This window comes from Polyodon spathula, chromosome 4 (assembly GCF_017654505.1).
Source record: "Polyodon spathula isolate WHYD16114869_AA chromosome 4, ASM1765450v1, whole genome shotgun sequence".
In the NCBI taxonomy this organism is placed as follows: Eukaryota; Metazoa; Chordata; class Actinopteri; order Acipenseriformes; family Polyodontidae; genus Polyodon; species Polyodon spathula.
In genome coordinates, this window is record NC_054537.1 from 7685888 (window position 1) to 7707823 (window position 21936).

General features: G+C 37.4%; 1 protein-coding gene across 5 annotated transcripts in view; it reads left to right on the plus strand.

Annotated features, from left to right (window-relative positions):
- LOC121314110 (MAGUK p55 subfamily member 7-like) overlaps positions 1-21730 on the plus strand; it is a 147647-nt gene extending 125917 nt beyond the window's left edge. For all 5 annotated transcript variants that reach the window (XM_041247025.1, XM_041247021.1, XM_041247022.1 and 2 more), the window contains 6 exons: positions 2041-2211; positions 9485-9565; positions 12402-12495; positions 14526-14634; positions 17118-17261; positions 18412-21730. In XM_041247025.1, the coding sequence (XP_041102959.1) occupies positions 2041-2211; positions 9485-9565; positions 12402-12495; positions 14526-14634; positions 17118-17261; positions 18412-18591 (779 nt within the window). In that variant the 3' untranslated portion in view covers positions 18592-21730. The remainder of the gene's footprint in view (positions 1-2040; positions 2212-9484; positions 9566-12401; positions 12496-14525; positions 14635-17117; positions 17262-18411) is intronic.
- Positions 21731-21936: the final 206 nt, after the last annotated feature.

Below are 21936 nucleotides of genomic sequence, written 5' to 3' on the forward strand. Positions count from 1 at the left end.
TGCAAATCCATTTTCTTTATTAACATTCGGAACATTTTACGTCATTTTGTCCTCAACCTTGTTTTATTCTTTAGCTTTATTTGATGCATATTTCACAAGACCCAATATAATGTCACACTACTAAACTGACTGTTGCAAAAACTCTATTTCAGGTTGACATGTTTGCTGTCGTACTAATAGAAAATCTTAGTGTGTTGTGTAATCTTAGTCAAAGCCCCTTAGCATAGCCTATTTAAAATAGTGTTTGAGTAACCAAGATAAGAACCACAAAGTTAGGAGACAGTAACAAAACAAGAAAATGCTATTTGAAATGTGTTTAATTGTTTACCGTAAGATTATAAGAACACCTTCATAAACAAATACAAGATCTTCACGTGCCATCTAATGTTTTAAGGTTTAAACATTAAGGTAAACATGGAATGAATTACACCACCCACTATATACAGAATATCATGGGTGTCGGGGTCCAATACAAATCCGCTATATATCGATGGCTGTGACATAGCGAGAGACCCATAGAAAAACAAATAGGCTAACAAATACTACAACCACTCCCTCTTTCTACTGTGGGTGTCAGGGTCTAATATAAATTCTCTACGCAGCTCACTTTTTCTCATTTTTCATATAAAAAGCAGCACCCTGTACTGTGGAGAGTAATTGCTTCTCATCAACTTAAGTCTCCAGTTCATTTAATGAGTCTTCTCTCCTATCTCAAATGCACAAACCTGCTGCATTCTGTATGATAACAGTACAATATTAATGCTTTGTTTTGAATTGTTTTGTATATTTTTGTTTGATGTGCAGTACGAAATAAAACAAACAGTAATTCTATAATATAGTATAATGCAGCTAAGGCATGAGCAGTTAGACTGTAAAAATGGGGAGCTGTATAAAAGCTGTAAAAACTCCAGGACCGCTTTATGTCCGAATCCGCAGTATAGCGAGGGGCAGTATAACAAGGGGTGGTGTACTTTGTTACACTAAGGGTGAGACCAGTCTATTTTTCAAATCTTAACAATATTTACCATTTATTAGTTAAAAGTACCAAATATTACATACTGCATTGAAGATTATTGTTTAGATACAATACGTGCCACTAGCATTAACAGAGATAAGGCAATGTTCAGTTGGAGAAAGCCTCAGGCGCATGGTCCTGATGATCTGGAGGTATTGGGAGCTTCTCTCGTCTGTGCCACCTCTATGCCTAGTCTTTTATACTCTAGTTGGCTCAGAGCGTTTGTGACTACAGTTTGTTTGTATTACGTTGCGAATTAGAATTGTCAATTGTCAGTGTTAATTATAGTAATGTTACTTCTCTCAGGTGCAACCAACCACAAACTACAAGGTTACTGTGGTTAATTGTTTGTCATAGCTCTTTCCTGCACATGCTGTATCACTCTATATTGCCTCAGCAACTCTATTTTACAGCAGTGTCAACCAAATGTAGAGCAGTCAAAGTGTGAATTCAAGAGCAGTTTGGTAAAGATCTGGCTTCCTGAAATTCAAGTAACTTTACAATATCATAGCAGAGTGACATAATATAATAGCAGAGTTACAATAGCATAGCAGAGTGACATAAGAAAGCTGACTGTAGCCATTGTTTCCCTGTTGTCTGTCATAATTTGTTTTTATTGCCATTCATATAAATTGTTTTCTATATACAGTAGTAATCGCTGTGTTTTCTACCAGTCATCCTTTTGCCAGAGATGTTACCACAGTATACTGTACATTAGTTGTGTTTAATAGAAAGTTAGATACTATAGAACCAACATTTAGACCCCATTTGGAAAGCTGTTGGAAGTGGTAAAAAATCTGTTACTGCTGACAGTTACCACAATAACTTCAATACATTTCCACAAAACTACTTGAAACTTAGTAGACAGTCTGATACAACCAAGGTCCAGATCCTTACTGAAAAGCAGTTGAACTGCGAGTTTCTAAGTGGGTCATGTTTTTTGTGTGGTCATCTAGTTTTTTCATTTGTAATGTTGTACGTTCTAGCTGTCCTCAAAAGACTCTGAAACTATGTTTATTTTGCAGCTGGTTTACGGAGAAGCTTTCGACTCAGCAGAAAAGACAGAAAAACAAACAAGTCGATGTACGAGTGCCAGAAGAGCGAGCATTACGACATGGCTGATGTACCGACATACGAAGAGGTGACCCCGTACCGGAGACAGTCCAGTGACAAGTACAGGCTGGTGGTGCTGGTTGGTAAGCACATGGTCAGCTGTGATGGTACTCTGAGAGGAATGCAATGCAGCACGGGTTAGCACATTATTCCAACACACTGGAAATCCCTTTCTGGGCCTTGGATGGGAGTTAGGGTTGTACTGATACAGATGGTTTATTGCTTGAAAAAAATATTGTAATGCAAGGCATCAAATCAGAGTGCAAAAGCTGATAGATTTGGCATATAAATGCCTGACCTGACAGTGTATAGAAACATAGTCCTGTTATATATTCCTATGTAGAGACCACGGCCCCAGTGCCATTTTCAAAAAGAAGAAAGTAAGAGAAAGAAATGCTATCATTTAGGTGTAAGTATGGTATAACAGGAATGGTATATTAAATATGTCTTTGTTATAGAAGTGACAGAATGCATTACACCTGGAAAAATTACACAAACAAAATTTTCTGCTTATTTTTCATCAATACAAAAAATAGTGGTCTGCATGCGTGGCTCTAACAACACAGACAGCAGGAAAGTTTCAGCAAACTTCCTGTGCATGATAAATAGGGTGCATTGCTCCAGCATGTACTGTGTATACAGACAAATCCTAGAGAGATTCTGAGTGTCGCTTAAGTCTCGTGCTTCATAATAACTAAATAAAACCTCATAGGCTCTTCACTGAACCCTACCCCTAATAACCAAGACTTTTCAAAGCAATTACTACGTTATTGCACTTTAATCATCATTTAGTTTTGATCAAATGTATTTAATTGTACAGTTGTTATTATTATTACATTGTAGGCTTTTTGGACATGTCCTTGAAGTATGATGTGTGAATCACAATTTCCTGATATTAAAAAGGTGTTTGGTGAACTTGCCCAGATAAAAGGATTGGGCACTTGCCTGGTGTAGATGCTACCTCTGTAGCTACTTAGTTATTCTTGATTTTATGGCATTGTTGGTAGAGTTTTTTATAGAAGGTTCCCAGTCAGTGGACACTTGCTTCATATGCAGTATCAACTGTGTACGGCTGCCTGGTATCTGTTTTTAAAGGACCTATCAGGGCCTGAAACAAAATGCATTTACTATAAGTTACAGTATCGCTTTAACAAGTGTAGCTGGTAAATGCTCCCTCTCTTCAAAAATGTTTTTTTTTTTTTGTTAGACAACATTGTACGTACATCAGGACCCACAGTGTGATATTTATAAGTGTCAATTACAAAAACATGTTTTTGTTTAAGTATGGAGTAGGTGGAAATTTCAAATGTAAACTACAATGACTTAAGAACTGGAAACCACTGTCAGATCCTCTGCAATAGGGTGACGTATTGGGGGAACCCATTTGTCTTTTAGAGGGTTTGCTTTCCTCTGCTGTGATCCTGATAGGAAGGCTTAGCTGTTTTTAAATGTTTTGTTCAGTAAAACTGAAGTGAGGTCACATGAGCAGAGGTGCTCCTTGTAAAATAACCCACAGCAATGGCCATCGCCCTTAACAGTCACAGTACCATTTGGCTCAATAGCTTGTTGACACCTCCTACAGTACTAAAACAGATCCTGCCTCCAGTGTATTTAAAGGGATAGAGCTAATATAGTCCATTAATCCTAAGGGTATCTGTAAGCACTTCTATTCAATATGTACATTTCAGATTCACAGTTTTAAAGAAGCACCAATATAGCAAAATATATATCGGGTACCACTGCAGGTTATAGAAAGTTTGGTACACCAGTATCCATGCCTTGTTTTCAGGAATCCTGATGCTGTTTCACCTCTTAGGAACTCGACACCCCTCATGTATAGTTCCGGGTGATCACTTTAAACAAGCCCTGTCTGCCCTGCTACAATACAGTTTGCTAAAAGGAGCGCAGCTGTTAGGATAGTTTAACATGTAAAATAATGAGAAGCAATAGAGAGACATTTAGAACTGACACAGGTGAGAAACGTCTCTGATACAGTTCTGTGGTAGGTGACAAACTGAACAAAAATAACCTTTTTTTGTCTTGTGCTTCAGCTGGGAATGGTTCCAGACTATGCTCGGTTTGTTACGCGATACGATTTAAGTTGTTTGCTTTTTTTGGGGTTTTTTTAATTTAGTCGTCGCCAGTTTTATTAATTTTTTTTATTATTTTCTCCCCAATTTAGACTCGTCCAATTATTTTTAGGCTCAGCTCACCGCTACCACCCCTGCGCTGACTCGGGAGGGGCGAAGTTGAGCACACGCTGTCCTCTGAAGCGTGCCGTCAGCCGCCCGCATCCTTTACACACTGCCGTCAGCCGCCCGCATCCTTTACACACTGCCGTCAGCCGCCCGCATCCTTTACACACTGCCGTCAGCCGCCCGCATCCTTTACACACTGCCGTCAGCCGCCCGCATCCTTTACACACTGCCGTCAGCCGCCCGCATCTTTTACACACTGCAGACTCACCATACAGTTATCCAGAGTTGCAGTGTCAGAGGGCAACGCAGCTCTGGGCAGCTCACATACAAGCCCGCAGGTGCCCGGCCACATCACAGTGGTCGCTGGTGCGTGGTGAGCCGAGGACACCGTGGCCAACGTCTCCCTCCCTCCCCCTAGGCGGCGCTGAGCCAATTGTGCTCCACCCCCTAGGAACTCCCGGTCACAGTCGGCAGTGACATAGCCTGGATTCGAACCTGCAATCTCCTGGCTATAGGACACAACCGCATGGAGCGCCTTCACTGTCATTTTAATTTAATAAGTAACTCTGAGAGCACCTAGTAGCTTTGTCACACCCAACACAATGAAAGAAGAATGATCTGCTTTATATATCTCTGGTATTTATTTTCCTTTGGGCTCTGGCTTTGCAAAGTCATTTTTGACACCACACTGTTTTAAATTCCAGGATGGAAAATGGGCCAAGAAACAGGGAGTACTCATCTGAAGATGACGATGGAGAGGCCGTGCTTAGCTTAGCTTGGCCAGCATGCTTTCCATTTAGTTTTCCATTCAGCTTTACATTCCAAAATGGAAACTGAGGAGGCCAGGAATTTTTTGAAATGTGTGTGTGTGTGTGTGTGTGTGTGTGTGTTGTGTGTGTATATATATATATATATATATATATATATATATATATATATATATTATATATATATATATATATTTGTGTGTGTATAATAAAGATAAATCAATAAATAATGGTACCTAAACTAGAGCATCTTCAAACTGTGTATAGCAGTGCACGATGGTCGGTAGTGGCAGCCAAGTTACTAGCACTGATTCAAAGTGAGGAGTCTGCAAGTGTAAAGTCTTTACATTTTTTCCTGTGTAAGTGATATTTCACCATTCAATGGTTTCAGTGCATTTAAATCCTTCAGGGAATTCTGTGACTGCTCTGTCATAGCTGCTGTCATGCTCATTGTAACTGAAGAGATGTATGTTGCAGGGATTCTGTCATAGCAAGTCAGCAGTCATGTTGGGGTCAGCATTTACACAGCACTGTAATATCTAAAGTGTTTAATAGCTTGTGTCAGATGTGTTGATTTAAATAGACTGAAGTTGTGGAGGTAAAAAAACTCCTCCCATCCTTTGTATAAGCAACCTTGTTATTTAATGTAATAGTGTTCATGGATTTGTGACTAGCAAATGAAACAAGGATTTATTGGAAGTGACATCTTATGAATGATGTATACAGTTTTCATTTCTTCAGATAATAATGGGCTTAGCCGGTCATTCTTGTTCTGGGTTCAGTTTTGACTCGCAGTTGAAGTTTCGCGGAGCAGGCTCGCCTCAAAGGCCCTTGCTGAGGAGATGTTTGAAGTTGTGACTGAAAGGTTTACTGGAGAAGAGGAACACTTCTTACAGACCCTCACAAGTAACTACACCTGATGTGTTCAGCACTTAGCCTGGAAGTTATTAAATCCAAATACTAAAGCAAATCCCTCTGAGTACAGAAATTAAGTTTGACGCTTTTACTGGCAGTTGTTTTACTCAGCAACTCATACGTATTAAATTCCCAGGAATAGAAAAGTGCAGTATAAGAAAATAAAAAACAAGAAAACCCTTTTTGTTGTTTGATTTTTATACTGCACTTTCTTTTTTGAGGAGGAAGAGTACAGACTATGGTATAATGTTGCATTGTACTAATAAGTTTCCAGATACCTACTTGGTTATTACGGATAACATTCCATGCACATTTCAAAATGGACTGTGGTCTGACTAACTGAATAGTTTAATAAGCATGTTTTGAAATCCTCATAAATCAACTTCATGGAATTTTAAGAATGTTTACAGTCTTATCTGAAATTGCAGTGGCAAAAAATCATTAGAGAAATGTTTAAACTGGAACTATATTTAAATGAAGTTACAATTGTGTCACAGTGTGGGTAATTTGTCATTCGGTAGTGGTTTAATATCAGCCTTGAAAAGAGCCATGTCCACGGAAACGGCTGAGCTTTGTTTCTAACAAACAAACGTGTCGCATGAACAACACTTGAGTGCAGCCACCTACCAGTCCCCTGCTGAGATAGGGGTCATACAAACATGTATTCACATGCTTGAGTGAGCGCAGCACCTAGAACAACATTGAGAGCCCTGCTGCTCGTGATGCATTGCATTTTTGTACAGTAGCACCACATGCCTTGTGGTCTTTTTGAAACACATTTTAAATGAACTCCACTTCCTTTTCTTAATAAATCAAGTGTGAGCTGTACTGAATTTCTTTATAAAAACTCAAGAAGATTGATTGCTGTCTTTATGTAGCTGTGAGCTATTTGTGTGAACATGAACTTTGTTTTATAAAGTGAGCCAATGCTGTAAATTCATCTCAAAGCCCAACAGAGATGTGGGCCAAGGCTACACTTTATGTGCATGTCATCAAGGACTTTGTACAGCTCGGGACAGCCCAGAATTTAGAGGACCAAAGATTAAAAAATACATACCTGTAGCAGATTGTAACTGGAGTCCCGTTTCTGTTACTAGTCGTGAAAAGCCCTAACAATTTAGGGTTTTAAAAAAAAAAAAAAAAAAAAAAAAATGGCAGTGAAAACAATTGTATATTGGAAATAATTAAGCAGTCGATTGAATATGCACACGACATGTCATTTATGCAGAGCCGAGCTGTTACTTGACATGGTGTGTAGAGAGTATTGTCATGGGTGAAACTGCTCTGTCTGTAGACGGAATTGCCTGAAAATGGCCTCTCCCAAATCCATTCCAATGATTCGTGTAGAAACGCCAAAAAAAATCTGGGAGAGGAGGGGGTAATGGTTTCTCATGTACTTGGGAACTTTTAGTATATTTTTGTCCTGTTGAACTGTAACTTGATTGAGACCATAGGCGACTAACCCAAAGGGCACACGGGAGGCAAACGGTATATTTTGCCACTCCTGTTTTTTTTAGATCGGTGTAAACACACTGTTGTTCAGTGTTTTGTTATGGTTTTGCCTATAAACTGTTTTAAAAAAAATAAATAAAAAAAAGGAAAGTCATTCATAAGATGCCATAAGTCCAAAATTAAAAATAAATAAAAGAAAATCCACAATAAAATGACCCCTACACAAACATTGGTTTGACCCACCATAGTTGAGCTTGAGTAGCGGCGTGACTGTAACAGAAGTGTGCAGTTTGGATAGTACCAAAAAATGATGAATTAAATGTAGGCCAGATAATTCTTAGTTTAGTTTGTTTTATTCTCTATTAATTAAGTTATATTCTGACGGTTGTTTATGTATTTTATTTTTAAATAAGGACGTTAGTAGGTTCATGTTGCTGCAGGGCCATGAACGGGTTTAAATGAAATGTTACTGAGGTTAAACACTGGCAATACGCTGAAGCCGTGCTATTGCAAAATAACAGAATCCCCTTTTCACTTTAGAAATGTTTTGTTTTTTCACTAAAAACGTATTTCTTTATTAAAGTTAATTTTCAGCTTTCGTATTGAAGCTTATTGTGTACTACTCATTAAAGCAAAGACGTTTGCTTGAGACGTTTTTCAAGTCAGGTAAGCTTATTTGTGTATAAATAATGACAGTAGTTGACTCTTTAAAGGCACACACCTGAATCGTAAGGTAATTAAAATGTTTGCTTGTACTCTCCCTGCTGTTTAGCAATGGTTAAATACATAAATAATGTACCAAGTGTACAACTTGCCAGAATATTAAAAGTAAAAATATAAATATTTTAGAACTAGCAAGAAATGACTTGTTGCACTAGCAGCAGTTACATTATTGTTTTGCCCCTTAACTCAGTGGACCATGTTCAGAAGCAAGCACAAAGGTATGAAACAAGAAACCACTCTTGACTGGTCCTTCCTGCAACTAAGTTTATACTGTTGAAATGGTTTTATTCGGCAAAAAATAATTTTATTCTTTGCATTTGTTTCAGAGAAGTCTTTTTTTTTTTTTATATATATATATATATATATATATATAGTAAAAACAGTTTTTTTTTTTTTGACATGGCACGTGTTTTGAACTGCCTATATAATTACCTTCTAACAAGCAGTACTTGCTTTTCTTTGTTTAATACTTTCCTTTAATAAACTACATGTGGGGATTCTAGGTCTAGCACTGTGTAGAGACTTGCATGCATTTGCATTTAATACATGCTCAGTAATACATACTATACATTTTATGGTGAAACATCTGCCCAGTTTTGTAGGTTTGCACTGAAACTGTAATTTCACAACAGCAAGGTTTGCTTGGTTTCTTGAGCTTCTTAATTGTTAACAAAATAAATAAAACTCAGCAGTTCAAACCTTCAGTTTGCCGCTTACTGTTTAACAAAGTTAGGCGCCTATGACTGAAACGCAAAATTCTTTGACCATTGCTTCTGACATTGATTAAAATACTGAATTGTTGTGCTGCTTTTAGAATGAAACACTCACCTGTCCCACGAGTTTCAGTCAAAATGATCATTTGCCACTTTCACCCGTGTATTGTATATTGAAGAAATTGGTATCCACCAAACAAATGTCAGATAGATTATTTTATAACTGCTTCAATAAGTGGGTTCAAGAGTTGAAATGTCAGAAAACAGACCAATCTATTGTTGCCAAAGTTTGTATTTTGACAACACATAGAAGTGTGTTTACTCAGACATTAAATCAGCGATATTATATACTCACTTCTTAGTTAGCCATCTGGAATAAACAGCATGTTGATTTCCTGTCACTTTGATGCAAAAAACAACAGGAGTTTTATAAAAAAAAAAAAAAAAAAAAAAAAAATTGTAATGTAGGCATTAACTTTGCAAGTCTGCATGAAACACCAGACAAATGAGTTGTTGGTATGTTTCCCTGATTTGCTATGTTTCCCCGCAACAGACGCTCTTGCTGTGAAAAGTGTTTTGTTCCTCCAGGTCCTGTGGGAGTGGGATTGAATGAGCTGAAAAGGAAACTGCTGGTTTCCGATCCCCAGCATTACGGAGTGACAGTGCCACGTGAGTATCACCTAGACTTTCCAATAGCTGGAACATGTTTCTTTGTAAATCTGGTGACAAAAAAAAAAAAGATTAATTGCAATTGACATGTAGTGCACTGCAAACTTATGCATGTCCAGTATGTTTTACTTTATAGAAAATGATGGCTCCGAGCTGGTGTGTGTGTGTTTATGTACTGAGCATCAAAAGAAACATATCACTTATATTTGAGTATCAAAAGAAACTTATCACTTATATTTCGATAAAATTCAATCGAGGTGATCGAAAAATGACAAACTGTTGTAGAGCAGGTAGTGACTTTTTTTTATTGTGCTGATTATCAGTTGACATCACAAAGATGCTCAAAATGATCTGTCGATCTTGGGCAGGTGTTGAGGCTCTTGATCTCCCAGTTGGTGGCCTGTTATTGACAGAGTGTGTCTGGTTATACAGTCTCTCCATGTTTGAAATTGCTGGCTGTGAGCATCGAAGACTGCGAGCCACAGTACGCTGCGCTAGTCCAGCCTCCAACATGCCAATTGCACGAAGGAGCTGCTCTCTTGACAGGCTTGACAGGCTTTTTTCCTCCTGATTTTCTCTGAATTAAACAGCCGAAATTACTCCATATCCAGTGTCCAATCAGCTATCTCACTAATTAGGTGATTAAGTGCATTTGCTTCAGTCAGTCACTCAAGCATGTTATGGTCAAGGATAAATGATCGAGTGATTAAGAAGAAACGAAAAACATTTTGTCAATGTCTATTATTTATACCTTTTTTTTTTTTTCAAAAATACCTGTTATAATAGTGATAAGTTTATTTTGATGCTCTGTGTGTGTGTATGTATGTACGTATATATGTGTGTATGTATGTATGTATGTGTGTAGGGAGGGCTTGGGTCGCCAGGGAGTCCACGGTTCAGCCCACACCACTGTGGCCTGTGGGTGTGCAGTGCAGCCATTCAGATCTGTGTTGTCCTCCGACACTACAGGTGTGATGGCTTCGCTGTGGATCCGCAGCGCGAAAAAAGACGGCTTGGCAGGAGCACGTTTCAGAGGACGCAAGTTTTTCCGTGGGGTTGCAGCAGTGAACATGGATTAATAATAACACAATTGGCAATTCTAAATTGGGGAGAAAAATGGGGTAAAAATCATTGGCAACGACTAAATTAAAGAAAATGTTATATATAGGATCCTAACTAGTCCCACCTGATCCTTATTAGACAATGTCCTAGAGCCTGCAGATTAATAGCCTGCTACACTAGCTAAATATGCACAGTCGTAGTTTCTATTTGTACAGCACCCTGTATGATGGTTTTTATATGTACTGTTTTTGCTTCATTTCTACAGTAAACTACTTTAACCACCCTCATTAGTGCACCTCTCTATGCATGAAAAAAATCTACCCGCTGGACCAAACTCAGACACATCCAGTCTTCACCAGAGCTGACATTCTAGCGAGGTCAAACTTAGGTTTCAAGCTATAGCTGGCAGTATTTATATGACTGCTTGGTACTGACTTTTAACCTCCAAATCTATGTTACAGAGCAAACCAAGAGAGAAAATTGAGTGTCTTGTGCTTTGCCAGAATTTTTACATGCGCATTAGCATTGATGATGCAAAAAGAAACAACTGAGGACATGACCTCGGTGCCCTCGTAGTTAGTTACGGCCACGGACACATCACATTTTAAAACAGACATTGAACACACAGTGTGCCCTACCTTGGTTTGGAGGCAAAGAGGTCAAGTTACTGCCCTACAGTGTTTAAATCAGCCAAGACTTGGAGGAAAATCATTGCTTTTGTACCAACGGGTTTAATATTGTAATTTTTTTTAATTTGTATTTTTTTCTTTTATCAGAGTGGATAATTTGAAGTATAAATAATTTGGGAGGAGATCAGTGTTTAACAGTCAGCAACTTCTTCTTAAGAGCTGCTCCCAGCATGGGAGGGTTTCCTTTTCCAGCACAATTTTATTTCTTTTCTTGTATAATTGTAGCTTTTCACGGCCAGCCTGACAGTCTTGCTTGATGGAGGAAATAGTTTTTCTACCCCTGACTACATGCCATTCCACTGCCTCATATTCTGGGCCTCAAAGCAGCTCCTTTTTCTGCAAGGACCAAATGACAGCTTGCCATGTTTCTAAATGAGATCCAGCAGTGGTACTGAAAAGAGACACGAGAGTTGCCGTGACATTTTTGTAAAAAAAATTAAAATAAAAAAAATTAAAAGGTTGACATGCTAAAATGAATTACATTTGATTATATTTGATTTGATGTAATTCAGTTACAGAGCAATTGCTTATTTAGAAAGTTGTGTGCAAATATGTCCTAATGGTTTCAATAACAGTGTTGTGTTTGTTACATGTGAGTGCACAGTGGATATGGGTCATTCCAAGTCCAGCCTTTGATGTAGCGAAGTTGCATTGAAATACCACTGCAATCTTGTTTTTTTCTTTCTTTCTTTTTTTGGTCTGTTTTAATCACTTGCAAATGTGATACAGTATTTATTCTTGGTGTAATTTGGTTCATTCTGTATTACTTGAAAAGAAAAGCGTGTGTGTTTGTTTGGTTTTTTTTTTTTTTTTAATATATATTTGTGTTTGCTTCAATTGGTAAGAAAAAGTAGGCCATTTAAACCACAGTGAGTGACTGCAGCTGCGTTTATGACTGCCAGCACATATCTGTGTATTTTATACATGGCAGTAACTTGAATGTCAGCACAATGCTAATCAGATGGAATTACTTTATCTTTTTTTTTTTTTTTTTTTTTTTACTGTACAGTGTGTATTGAATTGTATTATTCCAAAACTACTTGTGTTTCCCTCAGTTTCTTTTGTTTTCTCCATTTGATTCACAGACACCACGAGAGCAAAGAGGAGCCAGGAGACTGACGGTGTGGAATACCACTTCATCTCCAAGCACCTGTTTGAGACAGATATACAAAACAACAAGTAGGCATTGTACACCACACCCAGCCTACACGGCTTACCGCCCAAGCGGAGTGCAGTGAACTTGAATTTATGTGCCACATTAATAAAGGATCTCAAATGGCTTCCTAAACACTGAACTAAATCAGTGAACCCACTGGAGCGCAGCCATCTCTGCGGTTGAAAGCTAAAGATATTTTGTGCTTAACAGCATAACTCTTTCGACCCCCTATTATTATCATTATTATTATTGTTGTCGGGATTTCAACATATCAATCCCGCTTTAGAAACCGTACAGTACACTGGCACGGAATTGATTTTAAAGCTTCCAGTTGCCACTGATTACCTTAACAATTTGATCTCACGTTTTGCTCCTGGGTCCTGGTTTATTTGCTGCATTCTAATTATGTCAGCTTCCAAAATTGTTTTAATTTAAGCCACAGTGTATTCTCATTTTTAAGACTATAACAATGCCTTTACCCTTTACCAACATGTAGGAAGTACACTGAGACAATTAAAACTACTTGTATCCAAAGCTTGGCATCAAACCCCAGGGGAGGGGGAGAGGAGGTTTGAACACTGCGACACTTACAGTATTCCTAAAAAATAAAGGCGATCTGGTTAAGGCACTCCGAGTGGAGTGCCCTATAGCCTGGAGGTCACCGGTTGGAGTACAGGCTATTCCACTGCCGACCGTAATAATAATAATAATAATAATAATATTCTTGGCATACAGTCGACTTGCTAGAAAGAGATGATGCAATGACTACAATGTAATGTCTGCAATATGCATAGAATGTGTTTATGGGCTATTGCGTATGGAACTCCATATGAACGAAGTCTTATGCAAAGCTTGTATCTGTTTGGATGTCAACAACAAGTTGTTGCACCATACTGTGGTAAAAACAACTTTCTGAAGTAGGAAAATCTTGTGCCAGTCACTGGTCCTTGTGCCAATTGAAACATTTTCCATTTCACATATCTTGCGTGACTGCGTCAGTGTTTTCTGAAATGAACCGCAAATCTTTGAACAAGAAAACAAGCATACCCTTTTTTTTTTGTTTTGTTTTTTTTTTGTTTTTGTTTTTTTTACAGTAAATCTTTTTCTGACCATTTAAAATAATAGGTGGATAAAACCACGGTACGGGTTTCTGCTTATTTCAGAGGTTTATATGGTACATGGTTTTGGCCATACATCAGCCTTATATTTTAAATATATTAATGTATGGTCCTGCTTGGGCACGTACAGAAAACAATATTGTGCACAGGGATTTGAAAATAATATTTTATTACAGCCATCCATTTGTATAAATAAGATTATGTGATGGAAAAATATTTGTTTGCCTAAACTCATTCAGGAAATGTGCATTAGGCCAGCCTTGGCATTTGCATTTTTACCTTTAAAACAAACAGGTGTTACTGATTTAAAGTATAACGTAGAAGATTACATAAAACGTTATTGTGCCAAAATGTCTGGAATTGTGTTCTACTGAAATATGCTACAACTTAGGAAACTATACCCTGATGTTTCCGATAACAGAAATCTCTGGTTTTATTTAATTATTGCCTATAGTAAAAGAGTACAGTTTTAATTAAAGAAATGACTCGTGGCTGTGGTATTTTCGATTTGTGGTCTGTGTTTAACCCTTTCTCACTGGCACTGAGGTAACCAGAAGAGGATCAAATTAAAATATTAAATCAAGTTGTCAAATGTGGGCTTCAAGTTTAAACGTGTTCATGTTTCAATTGCTTATTCTCGTGCATGTTGTATTGCTTACAAAACCAGGGGAATATTAGAGTTTCATTTACCAGCTTTCAGAAAAACGGCAGATATTTATTTCAGTAAAAAACAAACTGATCATGTGATTTTCTGTAGGTCTTTATTGCAGCACATACCACTTCAAAAATAATTGAATGTTTTGGTACCACAGTAACTGCCATGTCTAATTGGTTGTCCACATTTATTTTAGTGTTCAGCATCAGATTATGTTGTCTTCATAGTAAACTTGCTAGAATGACGCATTACTGACTCTGTGGTGTATTTGCTTACACAGGTTTATCGAACATGGTGAATACAAAGGAAATTATTATGGAACCAGCCTTGACTCTATTCGCTCAGTATTGATGAAGAACAAGGTGTGCTTGTTGGATGTGCAGTCACATGTAAGAAACAGCTTAACGTTTTCCTCTGTTCTTCGTTAATACTAATGGCCAACAGAATGGCTTTTTTAAACATTTTTTTCACAGTTTTTGGTTGATTCAAGCTTCCTTTTGCCTATTGCAATGTGTGATCTGCTTTGAAATGTCCATTAAGAAAATTGCTTTTTTTTTGTTGCTCTTTTTGGTTGTTGGTATAGATTGGTGGTTGAGATGTTAAACAATGTTTTCTAAAAAATATTTTTAAATTTCCTTTTTGGCCTTTCTACATCTGGGTGGCAATGAAGGCCTTTCAAAGTGTCCCATATTTCATGGCTGCTGAGTTTTGGATATATTCTAGTAAAGATTGCAGGAATTCCAGCGCTTTGCAGACCAGAAGCCTCGTCTTGTCTCTCTAATACGTTTTTAAAGCTGTAAGTTTTTAATAGACTAAATCAGGGCTGATGTAATGTAATGTTAGTATATTGAACAAGAGTTACACTTTTTACCACATGAGTAATGATTTAATAATAGAACAATGTGACTATTCAACAGAGTGTCATTACATACATTTTAATAGTGACATTAATAGTGTAACTGTTATACTATTATATACTATAATATAGCACTAAATATAATAGAGTGATAACTCAATGTGGTTGTAAGGGAATTTGAGTGAAAAAAATAGTAAAAATGTGCACACAACATTCCTTACACAATATGTGAGTGTGCCACTTGAAGCAAATAAACTTGTCTTTGTTTCTAATCCACCTCTGACACAAAAATGAAAACTTGAATAAGTAAAAACAAACAGATTCGTCTCGTGGAAAGGGATAGCAGTAGCATATGGGAAATCAATGAAATCACGTTTCTATGTTTGGTTAATTGCCCAACTCGTGACATTTGATGCTTCAAAAAACAATGGATTAGGAAAATAAATCTACATGAATGTATGCACATTAAACTGGCATTTCTTTAACAAGAAGTACTCTATTGTACAGTGTGTGTAGGCATAGAATGCAGAATAAAGTCTATAGGACAGTGCAGTGCAATTTCGCAGTCTATTTTTTAAATGAATGCATAATGAAAAAAATAAAAGCACAACAAAAAAGTAAACAACATTCTCCTGTCCCATACGCACAGCAGTCGAGTTGTGACTGTCTCTCTCTCTCTGTTGTTCAATCCGAGATTCACTCAGCACCAGCTCCCTTGCTTGTGTCTGACATGTTAATAGTATAACTGCTATACTGTAACAGTTAATAATGAGTTTCAGTGCGAAAAACTGCACTTCTTTCCTTGAGCCACCTTAATCACATTGTATTCCTAAACTACTGACACATGTTCCCTGCACGAGAAGCACATTGGCTTTGCGTTCCGAATGGTTGGTAAATTAAAAATGTATTGGTCCACTCATTGTTGAATGTACAATTTTTACCATCAAGTTTTCTGTTCTTACTAGCTAGAGTCGAGCGAGACACGTTTTATATCACTTTCAAAATATGACAGAAAAAAAACAAAACTTAATACAAACAGGAGTAAAAAACAAAAATCCCCCCTTCCCCCTGCAGAATAAGCAGAGCCCAGTGGAACTGGCAGAGTGGCTTCGTGACTGGAAAGAGGTGGTGTGTTGCGCGCTGCTTTGCTAGATACAAAAATAAGACAGACACACGTCTGAATCACAAATTGATTTACAAGGTTACTATCGCTGTTTTTGTTTTCCAGTTCTGTTTTAGTTCATTTTTGCTGACTGTCGGCAAGCCCGACGTAGCCTGTGGGCTGCCAGATGAAGAGCCCTGGACTGAATGTTTAAACTGTCCTATTCATTTTCAGTAATATATAAAACAGAACATTTTCATTTATTGAAATGCTTTGCCCATTTAGGTTTCCTATTTTCATTAACAGTTTAAACATTAAACATGTTGTTGCTTTAAACAGATAGGGCATAATTAGCATATTTCACTGTAAATCGTTCTTATAAAATAAATGTCCAAAATGTAGATGCAGTGACAGTGATTTCCCCCAAACCATTTTAAAGCCAGATATAAACTCCTAGACAGTGGTGTAAATAAGGCTTCCATTGCATAAGTTTGATTAAACTCCTAGTAAAACCTGGAATGTGTGAAATTCCTATGCAACAGGAATTGCATAGAAATATAATATATATATATATATATAAAATATATATATATATATATATATATATAAATATATATATATATATAAAATATAATTGCCTCTGGTTTCCACATTTTTGCCTTCTAAGCTTGTATGGCATCATTCCATACCAGAAATATGTGAGGCTTTCTGTTGTCTATTCCATGTAGAAGTGTAAAGGAAATATGAGGGGGGGTGGCAGCTAGGAAGAGGATTCGACCTCAGACTTGCTCACTGGATACCCTTTGGGACAGCATGTGTGATGCATTTGAATGCGTGACCAAACTCTGGGTTTATATGGGTGCTGCTTTAAAACTTGGTTCATGTTTAACACTGTGTCATATTTTCATTTTCAGACGATAAAACACTTAAGGACATCAGAATTTAAACCCTTTGTGATTTTTGTGAAGCCACCGCCAATCGAACGATTGCGAGAAACCAGAAAAAACGGCAAGGTCATCTCCAGCAAAGACGACAGGGGCTCTGCAAAGTCTTTCACGGTAAAAACCCCGTCCGTGGTGCAGCCGGTGGGGGAGGAGGAACTTTTCAGATTTTCGGGCTCCTTTTAAAAAAAGATCAGTGTCAGGTGTTTTTAAGTTTTCTTTTTAGCAGTATCCTTTTAGGTAGAAATAGAAAGCAACTGTACATGTTTTTTGTGTCGTGTGATGGTTGAGGTTACACTGTTAAAACCAGATGACACTCATTTATTCAAGCCATGTGCAACCCTGAAAAGATCATCTTCAGATAGACAGACAGGGCCAAGCATGGTTACAACAGATGTTTCCTTTCAGTAGAAACTGCAGTGTGATTTAGATGCTGACACAGACGACAAGACTCTTTAGTACAAAGAAAACAATAACATGCAAATTGTTCCTTGTAACATCTAGTTTGTGTGTATACGGAACATTATTTGAGTCAGTCAGATCTGGTTTTGCTTATCGTTCGGGGGCACATTGCTGTGTTAATACAGATGACCTAGTTTGTTTGAGAACTGTGTGAGTGTAACTATCTCAGAAATAAAAACCTTTGTCTCCTTAGTTTATTTAGTTATAGCTAACAAACTAGTTCCATTCATTTTCTACCCCATGTGCATCCATTTGTTATGTAGTTCTCAATGTACAGTTTTGAAAAAAAAAAAACATGTGTTTTACCAAATTGTATTTTTATTTGAAAACTTGATATCTTAGTACTCTAGGCTAAAGAGATTTCTGTTTGCAAACAATGCTTTCACTGTCTTGCACTTCCTGGGTCAATTCACCTGGAAGGATGAAACTGTCCCCACCCCCTCACTGGCTTCTGTCCTGTCAACAACCAGTCAGCTTGGTTGAGATCTAAACTATCAAAGCCCCGCCTTACCTAAGTGTACTGTATAATTGAATCCATTATTTGAATCAACCAAGTATTCTGAATAGCACTGCCAGTCCTCATTTCAGTCTGATCTCAGAGTAGCAAGGCATTACTGGCACCAGTGCTAACCAACCAAAGTCAAGCCTGAGCCAGGCACAGAATCCTCAGAGGAAATAATAAACATTCCCTGAGGTTTCTTCCTTGCATGGAATTTTTTTTTCTGTAAACAGCATGTGTGTGAGAGCTCACATTTAGAAAAGTGTTGTAATTGGATTTGTTTTGTTTTTACGGTGCTTCTTGCAGGAGGAAGATTTTCAGGAAATGATCAGTGCAGCACAGATGATGGAGAACCAGCATGGCCATCTGTTTGAAAAAGTCATTGTGAACGATGATCTAGTGACAGCCTTTAATGAGATGAAGACTGTGTTGAAAAAGCTGGAAGTGGAGACTCACTGGGTCCCAGTGAGCTGGATGCACTCTTAACAAAAAGGGATGAACAAACATTTCACTTTCTCAAAAGCATGCAACATTTCACTTTCTCAAATGCATGCAACGTTTCACTTACTTCAAGGCATTAAAAAGCTCAAAAAACATTCAAACAACACCTTAACTTGTTACTGTCTTATTTAACCTGAATTCAGTTACTGACACTAGATTGTTTTTTTAAATATACAGAACTTATCTTGTCAAGTGGAGTGCTAACCAGTTTAACTGCCAATCAGCACTGTGCCAGTGTGGTCTTGTTTCTTTGTATTGTTTTAACATTAGTTTTAGAAACCAAAGGGATTCTTTTTCTGCAATGTCAAAGGTTGTACATTTTTTGCATATAAAGAACAGATTAATTAATGTTATTTAAACATGAAAACTTAATATATTATTTTAATCAACTGCTTTTTAAAACTACATATGCATATTTTGCAGCAACCTGGCGCTTTTTTTTTTTGACAATCACATTTAGTACGTGGATTATATAGTTGTATATTCTAATGGTATTTGAATGATTAACAGTAAATGCCCCCTGGTCCAGTGGTGATATTTATCATCAACATTATTAAACACAATAAAACTGCAGTGGGGAACAGTTCTCATTACAGTAGGTTTACTAGTTTGAGGGCAGCGGTTTATAAATTCACTGCTGTTAAGATCATTTTAAAAATACACTATTACCGGCATTTTAAAAAACGTTTTTTTTTTTTTTTTTTTGTAAATGCGGCATTTCTAAGAAGTTACATGCAGAAGGTAATGATGCACCCAGTACCTAGTGTAAGAACTCCACCTTGCTTGTAGGGTGTGAGACAGTTTGTCTGGACAAGCTATCTGGCTTTGGCTACTACTTCGTAGAGGGTTACTGAAACTTGTATAGTTAGGGTGGAGTTGAATTTTCTTGCTGTATTTGTCCAGATTTACTACTGAAGCAAATGTTTAATTGTGACTCCTGATGCAACAGGGTGTGATTTTTTTATTTAAAATGCAGAACTCAAATGTTGGTCATTTGGTGGTGGGCTGGGGGGGGGGGGTAGTATGCAGTTAGGTATATCTGCAACACCTAGAAGTGAAGAATTTAGTGAAAAACTGAAACGATGCAACAGGGAAAGTTGCATCTCTTTGTGTGTGTTTCTAGAAGTGTCTGTTCTAGATGTTGGCTTTGTACAGTCATGCTCAGCATTCCATGTATATATTTACCTCTCCTTGTGCAGGTCAACACACCAGCAGGTGCACTGTAATTGTATTTGAACAGATGATGAATATTATTATACATTGTGTTTTTAACTGAGTGTTGTATTATAATGTTAGACAGCTAAACTGTTAGTACTTCTTCCGAGCATATGGAAATCCATCTTGCATCACTGTTAACAAGGAATGTTAACCTTATCTACTGTACAGCCTTTGAGGTTTCAGATTAAACTTGCTTCCTTTGCTCATTGTGCAGTTTCTTTTAAACATGTTACTGGAATTAATGATTTTTTGTGATTTTGTTGCTTTAACAGTACAGTCCCTTGTTTTGTACTCAGTTTTCTGTATTTACAATAAGTCTGGAGAAGCAGATTAATTTTTTTTCACAAAGTACATTAAATCATTAACTGTATAAATCAATGTAACCGTGGTTTCCTTTACCTTTCATAAGGACACTGCTGAGTTGGTGGTGGGATTTCCAATGAAAAAAACAAATACGTTTTTCTCACTGTATTTTTGTCATACCTTTTGGGTAATTTGGGTTTCCACTTGCGCTTTCTCTATGGCAGCTCCTGAGAAAACCCAGGAGTAATATGCAGATTATTTAAATTGATGCTGGGACTAAGGTGTATCGGGGAAAATATTGCTGTATTTTTCAGTTCATAATAGTTATTTGTGGCTGCATTTATTGGTTTGTTGCATGATGTAGATCAGAGATTGTTAGTTGTTCTGTTTTATTGTGTTTTGGCATGTGCCACCCTGAGAGTCTGAATAGTGTTAATCTCTGGGGGAGTGTGCTGGCCGGGACTTTGTGGTGAACAGTGTGAGCAGTGCTTAAAAATAAATAAAAAAAAAAAAAAAAAAAACACTGAATGAAGAGGACTAAACCCCTAGTACTGTATGCTTATGTTTCCTGTTTGGTCAAATAATCTTGCTAGGGCTACTTCCAGCAGATCTCAGTAGTTAATAAAGAATTGCTTGGTATGGCCTTTAGTTATAGTATAAAGCTGAGCGAGGTTACATCACAAAAGGGATCTTCACTGCTGAAGTCTTGTGAACAGAAGGTGCAGCTTTCGCACGTTTCCATGCAAAAAAAACCCCTAAAACATCATTTTTGGTCGGTTTGCGCAGCTTTTTAGTGTGATCAGGAGATTTATCCATCTTTTTAAAGCCGTACCAACGTGTCGCCCTTCATATAGCGTGAGGAAGGTACTTGCTGCATCACATTCTCACGACAATGCAGAAAGAATCTGGAGTTTTTAAATTGCAAGGAAACCCTGCCTGCCATTCACTATGATTCAACGTGTAGCCTTCGCAATAGTTAAAGGAAATCACCACGGTTACAGATGTAGGACTAATTATGTTAAAGTGAGGTATCAATATTCTGTATGGGCTACAGAACAAAGACATCATTACAGGGTTTTCCAGCACCCAATTCATTCTTATATGTATAAGTACTATATGTTATTGGATTGCCCAGTCTCCAGTTAATTAGAATGCCCATTACCTCATGTCTGCAGGATATGTTACCTTAACCTGCATATTTCAATTAGGATTGTGAAGCTAGAAGACGTTGCATACAAGGGTGATGACAGAGTCCAGATTCTGCCCATCACTTTCTTTCTTGGTGTTCTTTCTTAGCCAGAGACTACTGTACTTTATCTAAAGTAACATTAGCTAGTCCAAAAAATATGCTAATCTGTGTGCGGTAAGGATGGCTGATGGGTGACATCAGACCAGGAAATACAGAGACACAGTACTGTGAGTCAATGCACTGGTGCGCAGATTTATTGTAAAACAAAATGATTTAACCAAACAAAACATGTTGTAAAGAAAAGGGCACATTGGCCAAAACAGAACAGATAAAGCAAACAAACACTAACCACTGTACATCCAGGAACTAGATTTACAATTGACATATATATATATATATACACACACACACACACACACACACAAGTGTTTTAGGCAGGTGTGAAAAAATGCTGTAAAAGTAAGAATGCTTTCAAAAATAGACATGTTAATAGTTTATATTTATCAATTAACAAAATGCAAAGTGAGTGAATAGAAGAAAAATCTACATCAAATCCATATTTGGTGTGACCACCCTTTGCCTTCAAAACAGCATCAATTTTACCTTACTTTACAACTTTA